This window comes from Sus scrofa, chromosome 6 (assembly GCF_000003025.6).
Source record: "Sus scrofa isolate TJ Tabasco breed Duroc chromosome 6, Sscrofa11.1, whole genome shotgun sequence".
Taxonomy (NCBI): domain Eukaryota; kingdom Metazoa; phylum Chordata; class Mammalia; order Artiodactyla; family Suidae; genus Sus; species Sus scrofa.
The window spans coordinates 100,085,678-100,098,797 of NC_010448.4; the positions used below are offsets into that span (position 1 = coordinate 100,085,678).

Here is a 13,120-nt window from a genome sequence, read left to right on the forward strand (position 1 = left end):
GGGCCCTGGATTCATCCCAGCAGGAGAAGCAAGAAGCTGGAGCCGTGCTGCGTGGAAAGCCTGACACTGCTTCACTGAAAGTCTGGCAACAACATTCTCAAGATACATCTGTGAAATGACATCACAATCGCTTCTACCTACCTGGAGCTTTAAATGACAGCGACGTGATGAATGTCTTTTGTGGGTAACATAAAAATGAGGCTCTCTTTAAGAAACACACTATCAGTACTTTAAAGAGACATATATTGAAAAGCTTTTTTTTTCTCTACTTGGAAGTGAAGTTCATTTCCAAAGGCCCCATGTCCACATTAAAATTTCAAAAGTTATGTACATTATTTCTCATTCTCTCCTAAGAAAGTCCTCGTTTTTTTTTTTTTTTTTCAGTAGATTGTGAAACGTCTAATAATTGAACAACTGCCCGAAGTATGGTAACTTCTTATCTTTGCCCATTAACTCCAAGGCCTCCCCTGAGTCCCTAAAGGGGCCTTACCAATAGCAAGTACTCAACAAATATCCACTTGGATTAAAAGCCTTAACGAGTAGTTATACACTTATTACAACAAGCCAGGAGACATCTAAACATGGTATCAACCCAGAGGAATTTCCAGTGGCTCATCATGACTGCAGAATCTAAGTAAAACTTTACGTTGTGGGAAGTAAAATCATAGGAAACTTGTTTTGTTTTGTTTTGTTTTGTTTCATTTTGCAACTGGCTGGATCCCCTATCTTCCCCAGATAAGACCGTGATAGGGAATGTCACGCTGGTGGTTTTACCTAAACAGGCTGAGTCCCAGGACAATCACATTGGCCTGTTCCTAGCTTTGGCAGTGTCAAGAGGCGCTGCTACATGCATGAGTGAGAGTTATACTGTCACCCCTAGACCCCTTTCAGCTCTTGTCGAGGGAAGCTGAAAATGCAGGACGAGGGTCCCAGACTTTTCAGAACTCAATGGTGTCCTGTATCCCAAGCTCCCTGAGGACCAGTCGCAGCCCCTACTGCTGCCCCACCCCCATCCCAGCCCCAGGTCAGACTTTCTGATTCTGCCCCTCTGGGTGAGGGCAGGAGTCTGCCTGTCTACAAGCTCTGGAGTGATGCTGAGACTGCTGGTCCAAGGACACTTTAAGAACTACTCTTTTGTCTTGCAACATCCTACGAAAAAGAACATATATGTGTATATAACTGAGTCACTTTGCTGTAGAACAGAAACTAACACAGCATTGTAAATCAACTATACTTCAATAAAATAAAACATAAAGAACTACTCCTGCAGAACAAGTTTCTCAGAAGGCGTCCAGGATCCCCTGGGCATGCCGTGGGAACCCCCAGGGGCCTGGGAGGTCAGAAGCAGAATTCCCAGGTGGCTGGCCATAGAGACTGAGGTTGGGAAGGACCACACCGGGGGACGCTGGGGCACACTTTGTTTTGAGAAGCACAGGTATAAACACAGCAGCACTGGCTCGACACCACCATCCCCAGCTGCCCCCAGGCCCCCCAAAGCCATTGAGGTATAAGACATCACCGGATCCATCTGCACATTGGTCACTCTTCTGATCTTCCGCCCTTAACTCTCTGTTGGTTTCACCCTTAACAGCAAAGAGAGTGTAAGGCCAGCGACGCTCCCCGCTCCCCGCCAGGATCTGCAGAACCTACGTTCTTGCACCTGAGTGCCCGGGACCCTCCCCTTCTCAGGTCTCAGGCTTGTGTTCTTTCATTTTCCTTTCCCACGTTCCCACCCCTGCATGATGCCCTGGCCTTGCCAGCTGCCCCATGGATGGGGGCGTGGGGACCACAAAGGTTGATGACTAAAGCTTTCCCGCACCCCGCCCACCACCAGCCAGACCATTTCTCCCGGTTGGGTTTTTCGGAGCAACAGTGTAAACTCAGGTTTTCTGGTGACTAAACCCTAAACCACTGGCAGTATTTTAGGAATTGGAGAGGCAGCATCCTCTTTTGATGGGAAGTTGATGTTGTTTTGTAATCTTTTCAAAATTTGTCATCGGTGAGTTTGAGAAACATTAGTGATTAAACCTTCCTTCCCTTACAAAATCAGCTTCTTGATATGTTGTATTCACCAACATAAGAAGTACACTGAAATAAGAGACTCTAAGAAAGTGTGTGGGAAGTTGGTTTTCAAAGAGAAGAATCCTAGAATTAAAAAGGAGGGCAGACATCACCTTTAAGAAAAATGTTATATACTGTTGAAAAATTATGTAACTACTTATTAAAATGCCTGGCTCCTAACCGAAAACTATGTCTGAGGGTATTTAGATAATACATGTTCATTTTAGAAAGCTAAATCTAGAAAACGAAAAGCCTTTATACAAAACAGCGCCTCTACTGAAACAGACACATACAGCCTATCAATTTCTAGAACGTATTACAATTGTTATGAAACAATGACAATTTTAAATAAAGCCATCAACTTTTATAGAACTATCAAAGAAATACGTAAATTCTAAAACCAACTTTTCCCCAAATGAAAGACTGTGTTGACTTTCCATGGGGTTTATATAATCTGGAGACATAATTCAGATTACTTGTTCATTAGGAAAGTTCATTTAGAATTACTCGGGGTTTTTTTGTTTTGTTTTTTTTGTTTGTTTGTTTGTTTTTGTATTTTCCAGGGCCACACCCGAGGCATGTGGAGGTTCCCAGGCTAGGGGTCTAATCGGAGCTGTAGCCACCGGCCTACATACTTAAACATATATCACTGTATGTACCTTCTCTACTGACAATCTGTAAAATGACCCTTTGAAAACATGAGAGACCAAAACCTGTGATTTTCCAGATCAGAATAATGGAAAGCGTTCAAGCATCACCTCTTCACATGCACATAACCCAAAATATGTCACAGTGATTTCCGGGCATATTTCTTTCATGTGCACTGATTTAAGTTTGAAATCTCCATCAAATCCATTATCAATTTCATTAAAACACCGCAAAAATGTAAAGTGTCGTGACTCTAGTTATCTGGGAAAAAATCAAACTGCTGAAAAACCGACTCACACTCTTTGTAAAGAGTACTCTAAATTTTTATACTTTTAAATAATTTGAGACTCACAGAAAAGCTGCAAAAACAGTACAAAGATTTCAAGTACATGCTTCTCCTGCCTTCCACTAGTGTTGACATCTGACTTAATCAGAGGCAAATTATCCCAAACTAAGGAACTAAACATTGGCACAATACTACCAACTGGACCCTAGACTCCATTCAGATTTCCGCTGTTTTCCCACAAATGTCCTTAAAAGAGTATTTTAAAGAATAAATATTTTAAGAAAAGATCCCACAAGGCTATGTTAAGGTTTAATCTATGCCAAATATTACAGTGAAAAAAAGGGCCAATCTGTTTGTATCTCTATTTCTGCAAACCAAAGCTTGCTTACCAGAACTTAGCACATCAATCCTATCAGTACATAAACCCAAACACTTCCTTGTATAGTACATATCACAACATGGTTTTGAAGAAGATGGGTCAAAGAGGAATGACTCACCAGCATTTGGCTTCTTGCTATGGAAAAAAGAATTTCAAGTAGAAGCAAAATGATTTAACTTCCTTCTTATGTGTATACCTTTTTATGAGTCAGTTTTAATAAGCATCAATGCCTAGACAGAAGACAGAAAGTGAGCCTCTGATATGTTGCCTAACAAATTAGAAATTGTAAAAATAGAAAGTGATTTTTTTTTTAAGTGGAATGTTTACAGTAAATAAAAGTTCTCCTGGACAAAAAAAAAAAAAAAAAAAAAAAAAAAACTAATTCTTTTCTTTTTTCCTTCCAATCTGTTTAGCACTCTATTTCTGATATCTGGCATCCAAATTACATGTAATACCCTGTAGAAATGATTAATCAACACTGACATCCATTCCCAACCTATTCCCAAAGAGGATAAGAGATGCAGAGGGGGGAGAGCAAAGTATCTTGTGTGTAAATCTTAGTTACACAAAGAAACCTCCACTGATTACATAAAACCTTCGGATTCAGTCCATTGGGTGGCCTAAGAAGAATCAGTGATGAAACGTTAATTTCAAAAAAAGGGTCAATACCAGCCAGTTTAAGGTCTAAGGGTTTCTCCTCTCCCTCCCTTTTGTGTCAGGTAGTTCACACACAATTTTAAGGTTTGCAAATGATCTGATTTCACATTAGTCATTTATTCAACCAACATGATTGTCTGTTAAGTCTAGAGCTCTATGCCAAATGAGTGTTTATGGGAATCAAGAAGGAAAAAAAAAAAAAAAAAAGACTTTGCCCTCAGGCAGCTTACAATCTAGTTCCTGTCTCCAAAAGCATCCCCACCACAAGGAGCCAAGTGTTTCGATTTCCAGAAGAATCATACAGAGAAATAAGTGTCAGTGTCGTTCATAACATCAGAACTGACTTTCCCAACACACACACACAAAAGATTTTTCCAAAGCATGAAGTGCCTCCCACATGTACTACCTGAAACACCAAGTGGAGGGCAAAAGCAATAATGCACTGCAACTTCTCTGATCCTTGTATACACAAAATTTGCTAAGCCCCCCCCCTTTTTTAATTTCGCCTTTTCTAAGCACGCTCTCTGGGATACCATCCTTTATTTCCTCTTAATCCTCTGGCTTTCCAAATAAAAAGACGGCTCAGTCGTGGTATGATAACAAACAAGTAGAATGATAAATTTCCTCTGAAAGAAAAGTCTGACTAAATTTTGGTTAAAAAAAAATCTCTTTGGGTTTGACTAATGATTTAAGTAAGACTTAACAAGGACTCAAGTCAGTACTATCTAGGCTGAAATCTCTTTTAATGATGAGAAACCAGAGCTCCTGTTGTGGCTCAGCAAGCAGGGAACCTGACCAGTATCCATGAGGACACAGATTCGATCCCTGGCCTCATGCAGTGGGTTAAAGATCAGGCATTGCAGTGAGCTGCCTTGTAGGCTGCAGACTCCAAGCTGGGATTTGCTATGTCTGTGGCATAGGCTGGCAGCTGCAGCTCCTATTCAACCCCTAGCCTGGAAACTTCCATATGCCGCAGGTGCGGCCCTAAAAAAAAAACCAAAAAAAGAAAAAAAGATGAGAAACCGATCATTTAAATAAGCTACATAAATATTTGTTCCCACCCCCTTGCCTACAACTTGAAAATCCATCCAAATGCTTTCTGACACAGCTTAACTTGAAACAAATCCCAGCCAGGGAGCTATAGATCTTAATAAAGAGAAAACCATCACAAAGGCCCTCATCCTTGGCTTCTCACACTAAGGAGTTTCAAGGCTCTGAAACTGGCAAGTCTACTCTATAATTCACTAATAAGAAAGAACGCAGGCCAAAATTTGCATCAATTTTACAGCAGACAGCAGTGGGTCATTTTGTTAAATCCTCTGGAGCACGTGCAATTACCAGACACTTAAGGACATACTAAACTTAGGAGAAGGGTTATTTCTCTACTGAAGCTGACAGCACAGAGCCAGGAGCCAACTCCCCGCTAAGCTTCCTGGTGGTGGCCAACTGTGGTCAAGGGTCTCGCGGCTCAGCAAAGCCAGGGGCACGGCCTCCCCGCCTGTGTGTCCAGAGCTCGGGAAAGTAAAGATGTTAAGTTTCCACAGGTCTCACAGCCAAACGCCAAACGTCTCCAATGCTTTTAAATATGCGTTTTTACTGTCAGTGAAAGTCTCCATCAAATTTTAAAAAGTTCAACTTACTCATTCCTCCCGAATAAACAGAGAAACAAACCTATTTTGCAACCCAAGTTGAAGGACTAATAGCAGGCTTTTTATTAGAAGAAAAACAAGCCCAGGGCCACCATTCCGTGAAAACTGACACACACGGGAAACTGTGCACGTGTGCAAGCGCTGGCTGTCTATCCGCGTGTGTGCTCCCGGTAACGCCGTGCAGGGCTCGAGCCTGGCCTGACCCGCGACTCCCGATCACGCGTCCTAGTCCCAGGAGCTCTGCAGGCTCCGATCGCCCGGGCGCAGCAGGCACCTCGCCGCCGGCCACTTTCCTGCCAGCCCGAGGCGGCGGGTGGCGGGGCTGGCTGACCACTGCCCCCGTTCGGGAGCTCCCCGGGGCCGAAGGGAGCCTGACCCGCACACAACCGCAGCGGCCCGGGGCCCGGGCAACCAGCCACTCCGTCCGGACCACAGGTCCTCCCTCCGGGACCGATGAGGACACTGCCTTGGTTCTCTCGATCTGCGGCGCGACCACCGCGGCGAGCCGGGGTCATGGCAAGCTTCTGGCCGGGCGGCGGCTGGACGGCAAAGAAAACCGGCGATCGCCACCGCCGCCGCCAGAGTCTCTCCGAAGCAATCGCGCGGGCGCAGCAGGCACGGAGATCCGGCTGGCCGCCGCTCCGGGTGGGAAGGACCGCGCAGCGACCACGCCAGGCGGCCGGCGGCTGCAGCTCCCAACTTCAGGCAAAGTTTTCTGCTGTTGCTCTCAGAGCCGGCGGAGGGCTCCGAGTGGCGCCGACACGCACCCAGGCCGCCAAGGGGCGGGGGCCGACCTGGGGCCGGGCTCCGGAGTCAGCGCCCCGGGCTCGTCCGCTCTGTCCGCCCGAGCGCGAGGTGCCCTCCCTCCCCGCTGGTCTCGCGCCGGGGCAGGGAACTGGCACACGCAGTGCCGGAGCCGCCGCTCCCCAGTCTGGACCCGCGGTCCGCCGCTAGTGCTCTCCCACCCGGGAGCTGCATGCGTCCCGGGCCCCTTCCGGCCCGCACGCCCCAGGCCACAGCGAGTGCGGCCCCTCTTACCTGAAAACGTATCCCCCGCCGCAGTTAGCAAAAGTCCGTACAAAGTCACCAGCCAAGTCCCAAGTCTGCTCATGGTGCTGAGCGCACGCCGGGCCGCTCCCCGGCGGCGCTGGGTGGGCGCGAGGTCCGAGGGCGGCCGGGAGCTTTCCTTCCAAGGCGGCGAGGAGAGCAGGGTGAACACCCAAAACCAGAGCCAGACCCGCAAAGTGCCAACACTTGCAGAAGTCTCAACTCCGGGGGCTCCCGGGGCCGGGGCCGAGGTCCTGGATCCTCCCACCCAGTCGCCAGCCCCGCTCGGAGCTGGAGCGGCTGCAAGAGGGAGCGGAGGGCGCGCCCGCGGAGCCAAAATCCGCCCTCCGTGCCGGCTGCTGCACCCGCCGCCGCTCTCCTTCCCCGGGTAGGGACCCGAGCCGCCGGCGCCGCGGTGGCCGGGGCCGCGGCCGCGCTTGTCCCGCCCGCCGCCTCTCAGCCAGCAGCCGAGCCAGCCCCCGGGCGGCGGCGCGCCAATGGCCGAGCCCGCGCCGGCTGCGCGCGGGGCTCCTGCTCCCCGACTGACTGGCAGTGCCCCGCAGGCCGGCTGAAGGGAGCGCCCACGTCACGGCCGCCCGCGCTGCCGCGGCCCGCTAGAGGGCGTGAGCGCCCGGCCCCGCCGGCCCTACGGGTCCGCGCCCGGCGCTGAGAGGCAGCGGCGCCTCGGGGGGAGCCGGGCGGGGGGCGGCCGCGGGGGCGGTGTCACCGCGCGGAGAGCGGCTGCCGGGAGGTGCCTCGTGCTCCCTCCCGCTCGCGTCCCGCCCCGCCGCGGCTTGGGTTTCGAGGCCGGCTTCCGGGAGGGTGACCGCGCAGGGGCCGCGCGGCGGCCAGAAGTTTGTCCCGGGTCACAGGCCGCCAGGAGTTGGCGAACGAGGCTGGCGGGACGGCGGCCTTGCGGCCCCGCGGGCGGACGAGGCGGCTCCAATCCCGGCGCCGGATGGCAGTGTCCGCAGCGGGGCCGGCAGTCGCAAAGCCGCTCTCCCCCGCGGCTTTGGGCAGGGCGAGCCGGTAGATCGGGAGGCTGCGAGGGGCTGCGAGCTTCTCCGCGCGGCGGGTGCAGAGAAGTTGGCGGACGCCAGAGGAGGGAGCGGCGGCCTCGGGCACCGAGACCCAGCAGCGCGCCAGCCTCCCGACTGGACCACTCGCGCTCCTGCCCCAGGAGCCCTGCACCCGGCGGAGCAGGAAGCGCTCTGCGGCTTCATTGCGCCCCCGCCGTCCCGGTTGGGCCCCAGCGAGCCGCGGGCGATACACGGAAGGTGGCGGTCACAGCGGAACGAGAGTTTGGACCTACGTAACCTGTGATTTGTGTATCTGGTACTAAGTGTTGGGAAATGCGAGAGGAGGAGGGGTGGGTAATGAATCAAATATCTTGAAGTGTGTAATTTACCGTTTGGGTCTGGAATGCCTACTTCATTAAGTGACTAAAACAGTCTTCCAATGCTTCGGTAAAAAGGTTCTCTTTGTGAAATTGCAAATAAACAAATAAAAAGGGGTGGAGTGATCTTTCTATCTCCCGGGGAATACGCACGTCGAGCCAGCTCTGAGCAGCTGTAGACGCTAGGCCTAGCTGACTGAACGCAATGGAAGGCCTGGGAAGAGGTTAAATTAGAAGCCGAGTAAGGACCCGTGAGTAGGACGGGTGTACCAGCCAGAGGGGGGACGCAGGTGTGTCCGGGGCCCTTCTGTGCTGCTCTCACCTGGAGCTTACAAAGACCCAGAAAGTATACTGATCCCACGCTCACCTAGACCCTGTCTCCAGTTGACCCTAGAACCAACAAGCTGTAACTAAGGATAGGTCATAGCTGTCACCTCCCCGGGGGAAAACTGCGGGACTGGAGGATTTTTGCTTTTGGTGCTCCAACCAACAGCTCCTCTTTCTGCTGGAATTCCACTTCTTAGATCCTTTTCAGAAGTGCTCTTTAAAAGGTTCTATATTAATAGTTTACTTCTTAGTACTAGGACCTTACACCGTCCTGCTGCTTCTCTCAAATATGTACCTGTTGAGCCTTATTGCAAAATGAACATTTGAAGAAGGGAGAGGCAGGGCACTCCCATACCTTCAAAGACAGGCAATGAGGGTCTGCAGCATGAACTTGCCTTGTGCTGAGGTCCTGCATCGTTTTGCGTGGTAATGTGCTTTCCAATGGAGCTTTTCTGTTAGGAGGCCCTAGGGGATTCAGATAAAGAGAGAAAAGTCAATCTAGCCATTTTTTCTTCTAAGTTTTTTAAGTTGGGCGAAGAAGTTCAAGATAGCATAGGATTTCACTTGCAAAGTACGTGAATTTTTCAGCAAGTACCTATGATGGCCATGTATATGCCAGGCACTAGGCTCTGGGCTGAAGATTTTCTTATACTGGCCTCCCCCAGGAACAAGCCTGAAGGGGAGGATTGAAGTGTAAGTAGGTTTAGGTTTTATTGGGAAAGTAATCCCAGGAAGCAGTGGAAGAGGAATAGGAAAGTGGGGGTGGGGGGGGTCAACATAAGGTGTATGAATGCTCAAGTTGCATGTGGACACCTGGGACTCACTCCTCTAGGGACCCCTTGAAGAAAGTGTGGAACAGCCTTAGAGCTGGGCCACCCTGGCAAGGATGTGGTAAGGTGGCTGATGGGGGTGCGGGAGGCAGCTGCACAGATGGATGTCCCTGCAGGCCAATGGGGAGAGAGCCCCGGCTCAGACACCCGCCCACTCCTGCTACCCTGGTAACCTCAGGACACCATGTCCCTTCCTCCAGTTACTTACAGCTCAGCAGGAGGGCCAATGAATTTCCATTATCTCTGTTCTCTAAACATTGCAGCCTTAAGCTGACTCTACCCTTATTAGTCTGCAATCCACATTGCAAACAGTGATGGGTTTTTGCCAGCAGCTCCTTCCCTTGCAGTTCTGACAGCTACTGTTTATTTACTCTCTCTTACAGGTAACTGGCCAAAGCAGCCTTGAGCCCAAATGGAAGGCCTCTATTCAAAATAAAAGGACTGGACTTCTTCTAAGAAAAGGATGCTGTAGAAATCCTCCCAATGAGACATTTCTTTTCAAATTTTTTTTTTCAGCAGGGGAGATTTTTAAAATCTATTTTTTAAATTATTTTTTGGCTTTTAAAAATTGTTTAAGATTTTATTTTATTTTATTTTATTTTATTTTATTTATTTTGGTCACAGCTGCAACATGCAGAAGTGCCCAGCCAGGAATCAAACCCACTCCACATCAGTGACAACACTAGGTCCTTAAGCTGCTGAGCCACCAGGGAACTCCTGACTTTTTAAATTTTAATCCAACCACATGACACTCCTCTGAGGACTATAGTGACATTTGCGTGATGGCTGCTCAGAGTTAGGGGTGCTGTCCAGCCAGCCCCCATCATACATCTAAAGATTTCAAAGTTATTCATCAAGCTAGCAAGCTACTATATACTTTATACCTTCCTATCTTGACCAAAGTAACAACATTGAAAGATAAGAAAACCTGTAATTTTCAGATGGTAAATGTCAGGAGAATATCAAAGACAACTGAATATAACACATGCATATCAAATTTCCTGTTTATAGTCTGGCTGTATGGACCAGTAATAAAATGAAGACATACATAATTCATGCATTAGTATACATTTATTCCATAAATTTGATTTTCCCTTTATTTTATTTTTTCTTTTTATGGCCACACCTGCAGCATGTGGAATTTCCTGGGCCAGAGCTTGAATTGGAGCTGCAGCTGAGGCTACTGTCACAGCCAGAGCAACACCCAATCCAAGCCACATCTGTAGCCTACATACAACACAGCTTGCAGCAACTCGGGATCCCCAACCTACTGAGCAAGGCTAAGGATCAAACCCACTTCCTCACAGAGACAAGATCAGGTCCTTAACCCGCTGAGCCACAATGAGAACTCCTTCCCTTTATTTTAGTAAAATGGCTAATATGTTGCTGTAATTGAGACTGCCACATAATTTTTGTTCTAGTGACAGTGACAGTAGTGATCTGAAGTTACTCTTTTCTGTGTAGAATATTTATAGCCACATTTCACCCAGTTTTGTTCCTCACTGGTTCTTGTAAGCACTCAGTAGCCTCCTGTGGTTAGTGGCCACTGTACTGAGCAGCACAGCTATAGAATATTTCTGTCATCACAGAAAGCTCTGTTGGAAAACACTGATAAAGGGTCAGAATAGTCTAATGACGCAACATTTAAGCATATATTTCGTCAAAAATGTAAATTCAAAATTTTTTAAAAAGAAAAAATTACTTTCCTATAGTTGTTGAAAGTTACCTTCTTCCAAATGGTTGAAAGATCTCTACTAGAATTAAAATTCAAAGTACAAATTATCATTATGAAAACCAGCGTTGAAATGAAAATTATTCATAAAAAGCTTAACATTTTTATTTAATATTTTGATGTCAGTGATACCTGATTAACTTTTAAGGAAATCTGTCAGCCATTCCAGGTCTCCATGTCAGCCTAATTGTCAATGTAAAGAATCAATATCATGTTTCGCATAGACTGTAACTACACAGCTACCATTTTTTGTTTGTTTCTTTTGTTTTTTGGCTACTCCATGGCACGTGGAAGTTCTCAGGCCAGGGCTTGAACCCACGCCACGACAGTGACAACACCAGGTCCTTAACCCACTGAGCCACAAGGGAACTCCAATAGCTATCATTTTAACCATACTGTTAATTATTTAATTTTGAAAGATGTTCCTCAATCACCAGTTTCAATGACAGGTACCTGCTACTCTTGTGCGTGACTTCTGCCCCAACTGGAACCGAAAAGAAGCAAGAAAATTGGTGATTGGAATGACTAGGAAACGCCCCTCGTCATTTAAGACTGGTTTCTGCTATCTGAACAGAAGGGTTTGCTTTCTAATTGATTTGACTTTTCTTTGTACTAAGTGCCTTTGAATGACATCATCCACACACACACCTAGGAGTGTCCATCTGCCATGTCACACTGGCAGGCACACTCCCCAAACCTTCACAGTGCCCTCCCAAGGCCAGAGGACAAAAGCCAGGCTAAAGCACTTCTGTGGAGCCTGAACAGAGTTGGTTTGGGATTACTTTTTTTTTTTCTTTTTCTTTTTTGGCTGCCCCTCAGCACATGGCGTTTCCAGGCCTAGGATCAGATCTGAGCTGAAGTTTCAACCTACCCTGCAGCTATGGCAATGATGGATCCTTAACCCACTGTGCCCGGCCAGGGATCAAACCTGTGTTTTGGCACCGCAGAGACGCTGCTGATCCCATTGTGCCACCAGGAACTCCTAGGGTTATGTTTTATGGTCTCTTAACACAAGATCCCTAGGGACCCTGATGACCAGGTGCCTCTTAGTAAATTTATTTTTATAGGTTAGACTCAGGGCCCAGGCCCAGGGTATCTGGGCAGAACAGCCCACTGTCTCTGTGAAGTGATGGTGCTTTGGCATCAGCATCTCTATTTGTGATACTTATCCCAACCCCAATGAAAGACAAAATGTAAGTTAAAAAAAGAAAGCTGATCTGACCATAATTCACCCTTCCTATCCTCAATGTGAGGTTGCCTTTGGCGGCCAACCACAGGCAGAACGTTCCTGATCCTTCAAAAGTATCACACACCTGCTGAAAAGCATAGACAAAAAGATCATTTAAATACCTCCCAGGGTTGTTTAATTAGGACTAATGTGACCCAGAAGAAAAGGAAAAGACTGTCATTGTTTTTGTTAGGGTTTGTCCTCTAGGCTCTGCTGCAATGATTAATTCCCATTTTTAGAGGCATGTTGAGATCCCAGAAGTGTATTTTGAGATAATAAATGGAAAATGGAAATAAGCAGCCTTGTGTGGGTTTCAGGATGATGTATTCTCTTTCACTGATCCAAGATAGCCTGTCATTAAAACAAGAAGAAGAAGAAGAAAGGAAGGAAGGAGGGATGGATGAAAGAAGGAAGGAAGGGAGTTCCTATGTGGCTCATCAGACTACAAACCCAACTAGGATCCACGAGAATGTGGGTTCGATCCCTGGCCTCGCTCAGTGGGTTAAGGATCCAGCATTGCCATGAGCTGTGGTGTAGGTCGCACACGCAGCTCCCACATTGCTGTGGCTGTGGTGTAGGCTGGCAGCTGCAGCCCCAATTGGACCCTTAGCTGGGGAACCTCCATATGCTTCAGGCGTGGCCCTAAAAAGACAAAAAATAAAAAAGAAAGAAAGAAAAAAGAGAGAAAGAAAGAAAGAAGGGAGGAAGGGGAAAGAAAAGGAGTCAGAGACAGAGATAGCCTGGAATTTGGAGTCCAACTTAATCGCTCCCAACAGTGTGATTTCAATTGGTTAATTGCCGTTTCCTGGCTTGCTGACATGGTGTTACACGTTGAAGTTCTGTGAGTCAGAGGCACTGGAGAAGCCTGCTCTCTGATAAA

The 13,120-nt window shown here is 47.8% G+C and overlaps 2 protein-coding genes across 14 annotated transcripts in view; one reads left to right on the forward strand and one right to left on the reverse strand.

The window, feature by feature from the left end:
* The window catches only part of PTPRM (protein tyrosine phosphatase, receptor type M), a 742,666-nt gene extending 735,377 nt beyond the window's left edge, over positions 1–7,289 (reverse strand). For 3 of the 13 annotated variants that reach the window (XM_021097710.1, XM_021097708.1, XM_021097709.1), the window contains exon 1: positions 6,719–7,281. In XM_021097710.1, the coding sequence (XP_020953369.1) occupies positions 6,719–6,791 (73 nt within the window). In that variant the 5' untranslated portion in view covers positions 6,792–7,281. Of the gene's footprint in view, positions 1–6,718 lie in introns of all 13 variants that reach the window. The other 10 variants (XM_021097717.1, XM_021097715.1, XM_021097714.1 and 7 more) reach the window with 5 other exon arrangements.
* Positions 6,790–12,533, forward strand: LOC106510670 (translation initiation factor IF-2-like). Its single transcript, XM_021097607.1, has 4 exons — positions 6,790–7,048; positions 7,120–7,290; positions 7,356–8,055; positions 9,664–12,533. Exons 1-3 carry the CDS (start codon positions 6,790–6,792, stop codon positions 8,048–8,050), a joined length of 1,125 nt encoding a protein of 374 aa, XP_020953266.1. The 3' UTR covers positions 8,051–8,055; positions 9,664–12,533.

Bases quoted from the DNA above. Each gene is read 5' to 3' on its own strand.
- LOC106510670 (XM_021097607.1), top strand. From the start codon at position 6,790: ATGGTGCTGAGCGCACGCCGGGCCGCTCCCCGGCGGCGCTGGGTGGGC. The intron at 7,049-7,119 runs GCGCCCGCGGAG...TTCCCCGGGTAG, and splicing joins TGCAAGAGGGAGCGGAGGGC to GGACCCGAGCCGCCGGCGCC. The intron at 7,291-7,355 runs GCCGGCTGAAGG...AGAGGGCGTGAG, and splicing joins TGACTGGCAGTGCCCCGCAG to CGCCCGGCCCCGCCGGCCCT.